The sequence below is a fragment of the Cibotium barometz genome, chromosome 54 (genome assembly GCF_041138505.1).
Source record: "Cibotium barometz isolate CiBa-2024 chromosome 54, ASM4113850v1, whole genome shotgun sequence".
NCBI lineage: Eukaryota > Viridiplantae > Streptophyta > Polypodiopsida > Cyatheales > Cibotiaceae > Cibotium > Cibotium barometz.
The window spans coordinates 29,108,519-29,121,883 of NC_141099.1; the positions used below are offsets into that span (position 1 = coordinate 29,108,519).

General features: G+C 42.1%; 1 protein-coding gene and 1 pseudogene across 4 annotated transcripts in view; both read left to right on the forward strand.

Annotated features, from left to right (window-relative positions):
* Positions 1 to 13,365, forward strand: part of LOC147608014 (ubiquitin carboxyl-terminal hydrolase 5-like) — a 64,343-nt gene that overhangs the window by 36,668 nt on the left and 14,310 nt on the right. For all 3 annotated transcript variants that reach the window (XM_086789842.1, XM_086789844.1, XM_086789843.1), the window contains 3 exons: positions 9,337 to 9,594; positions 10,962 to 11,110; positions 11,230 to 11,847. In XM_086789842.1, coding sequence (XP_086645968.1) covers positions 9,337 to 9,594; positions 10,962 to 11,110; positions 11,230 to 11,847 — 1,025 coding nt within the window. The remainder of the gene's footprint in view (positions 1 to 9,336; positions 9,595 to 10,961; positions 11,111 to 11,229; positions 11,848 to 13,365) is intronic.
* LOC147608015 (small ribosomal subunit protein uS12 pseudogene) lies at positions 8,135 to 8,811 on the forward strand (annotated as a pseudogene). Its single transcript, XR_015264588.1, has one exon. The product of XR_015264588.1 is annotated as a small ribosomal subunit protein uS12 pseudogene (transcript).

The window sequence follows — 13,365 nt, forward strand, 5'->3', positions numbered from 1 at the left end:
ATCTGCAGATTAGCCTTGGCTTGATTGGGTACTATGTAAATCTAGTGACTGGATATCACTTTCAGCTAACCAGGTCTATCATAAGCTCGTATCAGAGAAAGATTGGGTTTCAGCCAAGGCCAATAAGGTGTGGGGATTGCACAAGTCTAAATCATGGTGGCAGAAAACTCTTATGCGTGGTTGGTAGTCTAAACTCCCTTACCAAGGTAAGGTTTTCATTTGGAGGATGTTGGTGGGAGGGTTACCTACACGGGATCAGCTCAACCGTCGTAAAATTACGTTGGCCTCTTGCTTCTTCTGCACGACATGCACTGAAACAGTTATGCATTTGTTCATGAGTTGTCCAGTGGCCCGTCAGATTTGGTCTTTTGTCTCTCGTGTTTGGGAGGCAGTAGAGAGGTCTACTGTTTCGGCTCATCAGTGGATACTCAGGTCATTACTTCGGACAGTCACCTTGTGATATTCCATTTCCTTAGATGGACAGGACTTTGGCATATTTGGACTACACGGAATGGGTTCATCTTTGATTCCTTGTCTGGAATACATGGGCACATTCTACGTATCCGCGGTTTGCTGCTTTGGCAGTTTTCTTCTCTTCTCTCAGCTCAGCTACTGGGTGCAGATGTTATTTCGTTATGGTCTACGACGGCTCGGCTGGCTCATCTTTGATGCTTTTATCTAGGATGCTTATTTGGCTAGGAGGCTTTCTTATTAGTGTACAGGTTTGCATGGTCATGATCCTTTAGAGGATCTTTTGTGGGGGTTTTTTTGGGGCCATAGGTTTTGTGTGAGTCATGTGGCTGATGTACATTTTTTACATATAATATAAAACACCATTTCACGAAAAAAAAAAAAAGATTTCAAGCTTGCAAGGAGCAGAGTTCATTTTCAATAACACTTTGGGCTGTGTCTTGCTCATACAACCAGTATATGATATTTCTCATTTTTGGACCAAAACCCATTTTGTCCATCATCACTGGAGCTATGAATTGCCATTGAACACTGTCAAAAGCCTTTTCAATATCTATTTGCATCATGAGTACATCTTGATTCGTATATTTAGCATATTCAATGCCTAAATAGGCATTTGCAATATTGTCCATGATTTGTCGCCTAGACACAATTGAATCCATATCAGAGAGACTTGTACAAAAAAAGAGGAAAAATCCCAAACATATAGAGAGAGAGAGAGAGAGAGAGAGAGAGAGAGAGAGAGAGTAGGGGAAAGGAGAAAGAGGGCAATGAGAAGTTAAACAGACACAATAGAAGAAAACGAGGGGTGGAGCAGAATGAAGGGAGAAGAGTAAAGTCAAGGCAGGGGAAGACAGCCGATAGCAGGCAATAGTCAAGTAGAGATAGGGGAAGGCGCACAAAAAATGCTGGGAAAGCATTTTGACCATCTTGTGAATGAGGTCGTGGATGGAGGACGTTTCACATAGTAAGGTCGACTGAGGTCTTGACCAGCCTCGGTTCGATTCAAATGGTGAGCTTCCGGTACGATGGATGAGGGACCAAGGAAGCGGCCTATGAGTGAAGTGCTAGGTGACGTGCGAAGGATCTTAGAGGGTGCTGACCATACGGTGCTCGGGCTCTGGGTCGCCGAAGATACCCACACGTGCGTCGTGGAAGATATTGGAACAAGGAGTAAGAGTTGTTTTCTGAAACCGGGCATGGATCTGGTTGATTGACCTTGCTGGTCCTCAACAGATGAGTCCATGGCTCTTTTATATGGATCTGTTGGTTGATCTTGCTGATTGATATGGGTAAATGCGAGTGGATGAGATCTGATGAGGATAATTGAGGAAAGAAGTGATGAGATGGAAAATGATGTGATTGAATGAGAATGGGAATTTATATGAAATGAATGTGGATTAAGTAATGTTGATTATTGTGGTGGGAAGACGAGAGTTCGTTATAGAAACTGTATTTATGGCTTGTTTTTAAATGACTGTTTTCTGTCAAGAATGCTGGGAAAGCGTTTTGACCGTCATGTGATTAAGGTCGAGGAGACCTAGCTGATAAAGTTGCAACAGCTGACGGAGAGTCAACGGAGGACGTCTCGCGTAGCAAGGTCAGTTGAGGTCTTGACCAGCCTCGGTTCGATTAAAATGGTGAGCTTCCGGTACGGTGTGTCACACTTCCCATCCAAGCCTTTGTATGCTGATGTGTCATTACACACCTATATAGAGGTGTGCTCTCTTCCATTGTACTCATTCAACATCGTTAATCATCTAGTCTCGTTGTTTGAGTCTAGCTCGAGTTTCTCTTTGTCTCTTTCTCTCTCTGTGTGTAGCCATGGCAATGGCAGTCTAAGCTCTCCACCCGCCATAGCCAACAGTGGTCTTAGAGCATCAACAGTTCAGCACCCTGCTCTTACGAGCTCTACGTGGTGACGGCTTGCTACTCTCTTCCGCTTGCAGCATCAGCGCTCATTGCCCTTTGTCGCCCAACCATGGCTTCCGTCAACTGCCCCTCTTCGCCAGCACTTTGGGCATCGCTTCCTATTGCTATGCCACCCATACCTATGTGCAGAGCGTAGCCAGCTCGTTGTCCAGACCTAAGTAGCCACTTGCGGCACCAATGCTGCCCAAGCTTGCTGCATATGTGAGCTGTTTTTAGTGCCACCAACCTTGGTTTCTTCTCTAGATTTGTTGCCTATGCACGATCAACTCTGCTTGCGTGTTGCACTGCCTAGGGTCTCTGTGTGCACTGACCTGTCTCTTTTACACCCCTCTTCACACGACCTCCAAACCTGCTTGCACCTCTAGGCCTTCATCTCATGACTGTGTGCTTGTTCACCCAGCCACTACCTTGACTTGACTCGCCTTTTTGACCCGTCTGTCCCATACTCCATGGCCTTCTATAGCTGCAACCTAATGTGCTGAAACCTTGATTTTCAGTAATCACAGTAGCTGAAAAGTTATCCTCTTGTTGCGAATACAGCCAACAAACATGGAATCCAAGTATTCGTCTCTCATTGTTGTAATTGAGAAATTCTCCGGAAGTGACTTTCCAGGCTGGCAGAAATGGATGCATCTTGCTCTTATGTGAGACAAGCTATGGAAGATGGTCAAGGCGAATGATCTCAAACCTGAAGGCTCCGGGGGTTATTGGGAGGTCATCACTTGGACGGATCGAGGCGACCAAGCTCTGGCAATGATTGCCTCGGCATCGATAAATCTCTAATGCATCTCATCGACCTCGATAAAACACCCAAGGAGGTATGGGACTATTTGCAAAGCGTCTTTGGTACAAAAACCACAAATTCCAAGCTTTTTCTTAAGCAAAAGTTCTATAGTCTGAAATTTCCTTCTAAAAATCTTAAAGAGCATTTAGAAGCACTCACTCTGCTTGTCCAACAAATCACGAAACTTGGTGTTCCACCTGATGATGATGACAAGAAAGCCGTGTTACTTAATAGCTTAGAAAAACATGAAAAATACATAGACATTTGCTCTAGTTGATGATCTTCACCGCGACACCTTCGACCTCAACTCTACCAAGGCATTCTACACGACATCAAGGGGTGAAGACAAAAATGGCAAACTTGTCAAGTGTACTTATTGCAAAAAGCTCGGCCACACCGAAGACAAGTGCTATCGTCGCATGGCCAAAGAGCTAACCAGGTGGTCTGTTGGAATAATTTGCCCTGACCATAGCAGTGCATGTCGGTCACAGGTTGTCAACGGAAGCAGTTTGGACTTAGAAAAGTTGATATGAAGTCCAGTTGCTTTACCAAACAATTCCAAAGTTTTCATGATGCACATGAGATCATTTGGATCATTTTCAGGTATGAACAAAGAATCATATGCATAGGCTTGAGCCAGAAAATGTGAACCATTGGGTAATCGCAAACCATGTAATTACTCATGTGCAGTTAAAAGATCCATATACATCAAAAGTGGATGCGTAGCAATCGCATAGAGCAATGCACTAAGAGGGCATCCTTGACGCTCAAATTTTTCCAGAGTCCACTTCGATGAAAGATCATGACCAAAAACACACTGGGCAGTACTATCTCTATTAGCCAAAAAACATTTTACAACCAAAGCCCATTGCAGCCATGACCTCAGCTATGTAATCCCATTGAATTGTGTCAAAAGATTCAGTTACATCCGCTTGCATAACAAGAACATCTCGAGAAGTATATTTGGCATATTCCATCTGCAGATATACATTGACAATATTATCCATAATTTGTCTTCTAGGAACAAAACCATATTGTTGTGGATGCAAACCATGGAAAAGCAAACCACCAATACGATTTGTGAGCATTTTGGTAATTGGCATCAATGTGATTGGTCTCCAATCATCAAAGGATTGGTCTCCAATCATCAAAGGATTGTCCTAATGCTTTTTTAGGAACCAAAGTGACAAGGTCTTCTTTCCAAGAATCAGGTAGATATCCTATTTCCCATGTAACATTAATCATCTTCAAAATGGGAAGGTTAAGCGCATCCCAAAAAGCAACAAAGAATTCAACTGTCAGACCATCCCAACCAGGTGACTTCCAACGTCCCATAACATATAATGCACGTGTCAGCTCTTCTTCAATGAAGGGGAGATCATGCCTCAAAGTAGATTCATTGTTAACAATGGAGTACACACAATTTAAGAAAAAAATTCGAGCATCAAGGACATCAAAATCCACCCGAGATGAATTGTGAAATATGTGTTGATAATGATTGACACATTCAGTTGCAAGCTCCATTTTTTTGGATGTCCATGTGCCATCAAATTTCTTAACACACACTATTTTATGTTTCTGCCTTTCCGCATGCAAGCTTTTGAAAATTGCTTGTACACACTTTTTTTTGTTTGTAACACAACTCGTACACACACTTTTTTTTTTATAGTAATATCCAGTGCAGTATATTTATATGCTCATAAATTTACAAGATGGGAAGTCTCCGAAATGGAGAGCATCCCAAATGTCAGAAACATAAAGAGAAAAGCTCTAAGCAAGAAGCATCCATATCACCCTCATGGCAGGCATCATATAAGGATTGCCGCAATGAGGCTCGGAAGGATTCATATGACTGATGATTCTGCCGACCCAAGTATGCCAAATTATGCTCACTCCAAATTGTCCAAAGAGCCCAATATCTCACCCAAGAGAGAAACAGTGAGTATTGGGACAAGGACCGCATAAATCTGCCAAAAAGCCAGAAATGTTTCCCAAATCTGTGACTCGGGAAACGGAGCCGAAGAAAATCTGAAATTCTCCTGAGGAGGATCTTGGAACAAGGGCAGTGCCAAAGCATATGAAGAACAGTTTCTGAGGGAGCCTGACATCTTAGACATGTGGAAGGTGCAATGTGGCGTTTAGCAAGTGTGACCCCCACTGACAATGTGCCTGTCAAACATCTCCAAAGAAAAAGTCTTTGTTTCAATGGCATTTTACACTTCCACAACATCCGGAGATTCTTCCGCCACCATGAGAGGGGCTGCCTTATATGCCACAGAGAATTAGCATGTTGGTGAATCCATGGGGGAGGCTGAAGAAGCCTGTATGCTTTTATTGAGGGTAAGGCAGGAAGGGGAATAGGATGTATGCATGTAGTAGATGGCTGCTAACTCGTACACACACACACACACACACACACACACACACACAGGGCTAGAGAAGGCGTAGAGTGAAGGTAGGTCACGAGGACAATAGATTTGCAGGGGGGGCGAAAGTGCAGAAACCCTAATTACAAGGGTCACGCTGGGTCAGGAAATTGGAAACCTCCAAATAGGCTTTGTCGCGGGCAGAAAAACTCCCAGGCTAGGTCGCGTGGCAAACAGCTTCTCTCTTGCTCACCATGCACACCACAGTTGTTGGGATGTCCATTGAGTGCCTTGCTTCATGCGATTGCCACTCATCCATTGCTCTTGTATATGGATAATTTGATTGTAGAAGGGAAGCCACATGGTATTGACATCATAGGAGCTAGCCAATTTGTTAGTCAAGCTTATGCAGATAATTTCTTCTTTTTTCCTAGAAACACACAACATGATGTCAATGCAATCATGAATGCTTTGAAGCTATATGGACTAGTTGTTGGATTGAAGGTTAAGTCCAAGCTATTGCCTCTTAAAGAATTTGACTAGCATTTCGTTCTTTGGCCAGGTTTCATATTACCTCCGCATCAAATTGTACGGCATCTTGGATATCCTATCGGATGGAAAGTGTCTCTCAAGCAAGAAAGACAATGGGTCATAGATAAGTTGAAAACTTGAATCATAAGATTGAGTATTGGAAACTATCGACATGGCCGCTACATGTATGGCTGCATATTGTCCAATCCATCATCATGGCTTATGTTCAGTTCCACTTCCCTTTTATACCTTGGTCAAATAAGGATACTGAGAGTTTCATGTCCAAAGCTTTAGAATGTTTATGGTAGACAAAAACAGATAGAAAGGCTATCGGATTGCTCAAAAAAGAACTTGTATGCACTCCCAAAATGCACAGAGGCCTGATTCTCAATATTCGCTACCATGTCATTGCAAGAAAGGCAACTTTACTTCTTGAATTCCTTTATCAAAAGCAACCTTGGACTTTAATGCTGGCACATTTGATTGTGACTATGAAAACAAAAGCTTTTGGGGATTGGATAGTTTCTCACCATGATGTCATATTTGGAAAATTTAAAGGTTGGATTGTGAATTGCCCTTATTCCACTAAGCTTATACATGACTGGCAAATGCTTCTTTGTCATCTTTCTTGGTCAGACAGACCTCTAGATAGAGGCAATTCCTTGTGAAAAGAAAGTATTCATTGGAATAGAGCCTTTCAACATTCTTTGGTTGCATTACAACCGATAAAAGCATACTACCTCTCCAACTTTGGTGTAGGCTTAGTTGATGATGTTGTTGATGATCAAGGCAATGTATTCTCCTTTCCACAGGCTATCAGAAGATATAATCTGGGTATGCATCACAAGCATGTATGGCATGAAATAAGCTCTATATTGCAAGATTTTCAGCCGGTGCCTCCACTTGAGGATGAGGAAAGATTAAGAGACTGGAAATTTGACAGGCAACTTCCAAGTTACTCTCCTTTTTCTTTTCATCACCTCACGGTAGCTAGAGCCTATAAAAGTTTGCTCCCTTTACCTTGGATACAATCGCATGCAAATTAGTTGTGGCATGTAAACAAACCTCTTCGATGGTGGAAGGTCTCTTTGACTGTAGTTTGGAAAAGCAAATTTTGTGCTAATTCTTTCTATCTTTAGTAGTGCATTTGCCCTATCAACTACTTATTTGCTGAACTAATTCTTTCTATTTGCTACTTACCTTAGTACTAGACTTCATTATGGCTGAGTCTGCCCTGCATCTCCGGAGGTTTGACAGAAACTCAGTACGAAGGGCTTTGTGTGAATATATGCTCTTATGTGTGTGTGTGTGTGTGTGTGTGTGTGTGTGTGTGTGGAGTGCGTGTGTGAGAGCTTATCTTGATACAGAGTTCTACACCCACTACACTGATGACGTTAGTGGGGATGTCGTAGTATCTAGTCCATACTATGCATAATGGAGTTGATAGTTATATAGTCTTGTGGGTTGACTACCATGAGTGTATAACATGCACGTTCCTAAAAGGTGAATTTGGGCATGTTCCTGGATTCATCTAGGTATATATATATAGACTTTTCTTATGGAGATGCATTGTGGGTGCATTCCTAGTTGGCACCTTCTTAGCCAAGAGAAACATTGCACCTACCTGGTGTTCTCATCATCGAGACACAATTATTCATTTGGTATGGGATGCCCCTCTTCTCATGCTCTCTTGGACAGACTGTCAAGACACTTGAGATTGCAATTTCCCAACATCATCTTTGGGAAATTCTTTTGGATGTTCAGCCCCCTTTCTTCTCCTTTGTTGGATTACAGTCTTTTCCTTTCTTAGATCAGATACTGGGCTTTGTGGACGATCTAGCATGCACGAAATCAGCTCATTTTTAGTCATGAGGAGATCATATACTTTCCTTTTTTTAGGAGGTCTCTTTACCTTTCACTCCGAGATTCTTTTGATCTCGGAGATCTTTCCTCTCAACAGATGGAAGTGTTTTTCCACTGTTTCTGATATATGAGTAGTAGCTGTCCCAACTTGGGACAGCTATGAATGTACCATACACTCCTTAATGAAGCGGTTTCACAAAAAAAGAGAGAGATCTCTTTCGCTCCCGAAGGTCTTTGCATCCAGAGTTAGGGTTTTCCTCACCTGTGGTCAGGGCTCAAGCTCGCTCTCTGCCAGCAGCAATGGGGAAAACACGTATGGGAGCTGGGCATAAGCTGATGAACCACAGGGGGGCACAACTGTGGGTTGATAAGGCCTACAAGAAGAGAAACCTTGGGAATGAAATGGAAGAAGCCGTTTGCGGGCTCTTCTCATGCCAAAGGCATAGTCTTGGAGAAAATCAGTATTGCGGCCAAGCAGCCCAACTCTGCTATCTGAAAATGTGCAAGGGTGCAGCTCAAGAATGGAAAGAAGATAGCTGCATTTGTGCCAAACGATGGTTGCTTAAATTATATTGAAGCAAATGATGAAGTCCTGATTGCAGGATTCGGACGAAAGGGTCATGCTGTTGGTGATATTCCTGGGGTCAGGTTTAAAGTGGTGAAGGTTTCTGGAGTGTCACTTCTTGCCCTATTCAAGGAGAAAAAAGAGAAACCAAGGTCTTAATTGTCCTTTTTGTCAAGGAGAATATTAAAACCACTGTGCCTTGATTCTCAGGCACCTGGGTGGTTGTACAAGAATTTTAACGGCTACTTGCATGAACAATGACTGAGCTTATGATATCAATCTACCTTTCAAGACAAAAAAAAAAGTGTGTGTGTTTGTGTGTATCTACACACACACACACACTCTGCATACATACATACATACACACGTACATCTATGTATGCATATACATATACATACATACATCCATACATATGTGTTTGTACATGCATGCACACACACACACACACGCGCGCGCGCGCGTGCTCCATATACATACATACATACACACATATATGTACGCATATACATAGATATACATACATACATACATGTGTTTGTACACACACACACACACACACACACACACACACACACACACACACACACACACCCCGCACGCACACATCGAGGTCCAAATTCACTTTGCCTCCTGGGCAGCGTGGTACGATTGCCATTTGGGCAAAGGCTGGCTGAACTTTCTATTAAATTTCTAATGTTTCGGCTTTTTGCTATCTAAGTCAAGTTTAATGTACATAAGGGTTATGTGCTCATCAAGCTTGAGAAGTGAAGTAAACTAATGGTGCCTGTTTTTTTTTTTTTTTTTTGGGGATATCCTCCAACAGGGGCAGTATAAATCTACCCTTGTATGCCCAGTGTGTAGCAAGGTGTCGATAACATTTGACCCATTTATGTATCTTTCTTTGCCACTGCCCTCAACCACAACTCGGACATTGACTGTGAAGGTGTTCAGCACTGATGGAAGTGCAGCTCCCACGCCTTATACAGTTACGGTTCCAAAGCAAGGAAGATGCAAAGATCTGATTATAGCTATTAGCAAGGCTTGCAATTTGCGAGCTGATGAGAGACTTCTGTTAACTGAGGTATGTGCCCATTTTCAGGCAGCATTTGCCGCATGCTTGTGTGTTTTTGGACTGCCTTTGTAAAAAGTAGATCTAAGTGATGTCTTGGAAAAAAAAGAAGATCTAAGTAATGCTTTTTTTTTTTGGGGGGGGGAAGGGGGGGGGGGGCTTAGAGACTGCATTTAAAAAAGACCTCTCTCTCTCTCTCTCTCTCACAGAGACATTGTTTCTGCTCACTAAATTGTATACACAGGGACGCACGTAGTACATAGACTTTGCTCTTTTTCTTTTCATGTTGTCTTGACATCTAGTTTACAGATGAATTGCATGTAACATCTTTTTGGTCTCATATACCCTTTGGGTTTCTAGTAAATGTTATAATCTCTCTCTCTCTCTCTCTCTCTCTCTCTCTCTCTCTCTCTCTCTTTGAAGAGTTAACAGCAGCAAACAAGATAAGGATTCTCAATAACTTGCCTTCAATTCAAAAGATGTAAATATTTCAAAAGTAATTATAGAATATCAAATAATTTATTATTGTTGACTCTTGTATATAAGTGCCTTTCATTTAAAAAACTATAAATAATAACAATAACAATGGTAAAGTATTAACAACTTATTTAATTAAAAGCGTATATTTTTCATTTTTTAATGAAAAAATAAAATAGAAACTAATTCTTTATCTATCTTATTTTTGTATTAATAAAGGGATCGACTATTTACAATAAATTATAACATATGAATTAATCAATAAAGCATATAATCTTTTGGCTTTTTTATAGTATTGTATATCAATTTAAAGATCAATTGAAATGTTAAGGTAGATTTCACATGTGTGCGCATGTGATTTGTGTGCGTGTGTGTGTGTGTGTGTGTGAGAGAGAGAGAGAGAGAGAGAGAGAGAGAGAGAGTTGTATTAATGTCTTCAAAAGGCCAAAATGACCTATGAGAACAAAAGGTTACATCATATCCATGAGGTACATCATCTTGGGTACAAAATAGTAATAAAGAAAGATAACAAAAATCTAGAACTATAAAATCTGATCTAGGTACATGAGTAGAGAGCTCTCATATCACCCTAATACATCCCTCATGGGCCACTGTGACATGGTGCTCAATGTGGTAAAACTGAGCTGGCGCGAGAAGGTCCGGAGATGATGGCCCGGATCCTCCTGTGGTGGTGTGGCCGTGGGCGAGGGCCATGGGGTCTGGGGCGTCGAGCTCTGCATAACTCAGTGGCTCTGTAGAGAGAGAGAGTAAGTAAGAAAGAAAGTTGTATTAACGTCTTCAAAAGGCCAAAATGACATATGAGAGAGAGAAATGAAGAGAGAGCTACCCCATTTTAGTTAGGAGCTGTATTCTTACACCCGGTCGGATGTTTTTTTTTTCAGCCATACAATTATCGTCAGTTTCGGATACTTGAAGATCATGTGGATTGGCTGAGTCCTGTCCGTGACGATGACCACATAACAGCACACAGGCTTCCTAAGACATCAGAGAAGGCACCATTGCTGGTCTTTATGAACCGGCGTTTGGAAGAGTAAGTAGCCTCTTTTGGTGCCTTTTTGTCCAAAGGTTTGCCTTCTTTGCATATTTTCCAGCGTCCATTTTGGCATGAAGTTGAGCATTTTTCCGATATAAGTTTTCCTTCGTATGCAGAGATGCCATCCTTAAAAAGCAGGCCAAGAATTTCGGATCTCCTTTGATTGCATGCATTCCCGATGAAGGCCTTCGCTCGGGAGCAGATTTGCTGCGTATATTGGAAAACCTCTTACGACCGTTGATCAAGGCTCCACTTTCATTACCACTAGAGCAAGCAGAGAAAGTCAGGCAGCAGGCAAATGGGACCACCAAGCACTTGGATGAAGATAGGGAAATGTTTGAGAATGACCGGCCTGCTGTCAACACGGGGGCTTCTATGGATAGTAACCTGCCTGATGGGACCCCTGATTTATCCAGTGGGTTGAAACAAGATCCCCACCAGCTGTTTCAGTTTTGGCTTGCAGAAGAGAGGTTCACAGGGAAAGATGTGCTCTTAGAATGGGATAAGCCTCTTCCTGCTGTTTTTAGCTCTGCCAGGATGAACACTCGAATCCACATTGCTGTGGACTGGTCAGAGAATGCACTGGAGCAGTATGATGCAAAACAATTAGAGGTCGTATCTGAAGTGTTTAGGGCAGGTTTTTCAATAAAAAAACCACGGCAAGAGGCTGTATCCCTCTACAGTTGTTTAGAGGCCTTTCTAAAAGAAGAGCCTTTGGGGCCAGAAGATATGTGGTAAGCTACTTTATCAAAGTGATGCACTTTTTGGTTTCTAGATATATTGTATGTGTGTGGATTGATTGATCGATCCGTTGATGGACTGATGGATTGATCTATACAATGGATGGATCAATCCCATCCATCCAATATATATATATATATATATATATATATATATATATATATATATATATATATATATATATATATATATATATATATATAGAGAGAGAGAGAGAGAGAGAGAGAGAGAGAGAGAGAGAGAGAGAGAGGAGCTCAGCTGTTAGGGTTAGGGTTTGGAGGGTACTTCAGCAAGAAACGTGAGAAGCAGAGAGAGGAACACGACTGCTCTTGTATTCAGTAGTGATAAAAGTGAAGTACAATAGCCACATAAAGAAGTGACCTAATAGATGTGTTCACATGGTCCGGCCATAAAGTGTGCCAGGTGGACCAAATCACTTATAAACTATTATAAGTGAAACTAAGCTAAAACTGGGGGAAAAAACCTCCACTAATTGAAGTAAAAAGTGCCCCAGTAATCTACTGATGATCACTAGCACTCCTCTGGGTGCATACATAGCATAAAACCCAACAAACCCCCCTGGAGTGATATGTGATCACTGTACATCATCCACCAAAAGGAAACAAATTCAAAGCAGTGCGGAATGCTTCGAATTTTGGACGTGGTAATGCCTTGGTGAAGATGTCTGCCACATTGTGATCTGTAGGACAGTAGATCAGACTGATATCACCTACCTAGTGTCTCTCCCGAACAAAATGATAGTGAATCTCAATGTGTTTCGTGCGAACATGAAACATAGGATTCCTGGCCACAGCAATGGCACTCTGACTATCTGTATAGATAGGTGTGGGCTCCTCCACTGAAATATCCATATCAGTCATGAGACGACGCAGCCAGACACACTCAACGGTAGTAGTGTAGGCTGCTCTGTACTCTGCCTCACAAGACGAAGTGGCCACTGTGGTCTATTTCTTGCTTAGCCAAGAAATACATGAAGAGCCAAGAAAGAAACAATTTCCACTAGTGGAATGTCTGGTATCAAAATCACCAGCCCAATCTGAATCACTGTAAGCATATAACTGCATGTCACCCCCCTCAGGATAAAGCAATCCAAGAGACAAGGTACCCTGCAAATATCGGAATACACGCTTCACAGCTTGCCAATGTGACAATCGTGGGCTGTGCATGAATCTGCTCAACTGAGATACGGCATACTGAATATCTGGCCGTGTAGTACACAAGTAAATAAGGCACCCAACAGCCTGAGCATATGTAGTGGCATCAAATAAAATACTGTCATCTTGTAGTGACAGTTTCATCCCAGGCTCCATAGGAGTGCTGATAGGCTTGCAATCCTGAAATTTGAACTTCTCCAGAAGTTTGGCAACATACCGAGATTGCAACAACCCAATGCCTCTGTTATCCTGCACAAACTGTATGCCCAAATAGTAGTGTACGAGTCCCAAATCAGACATGGCAAATGTCTGTTGCAGTATCTCTTTAAAAGCTGC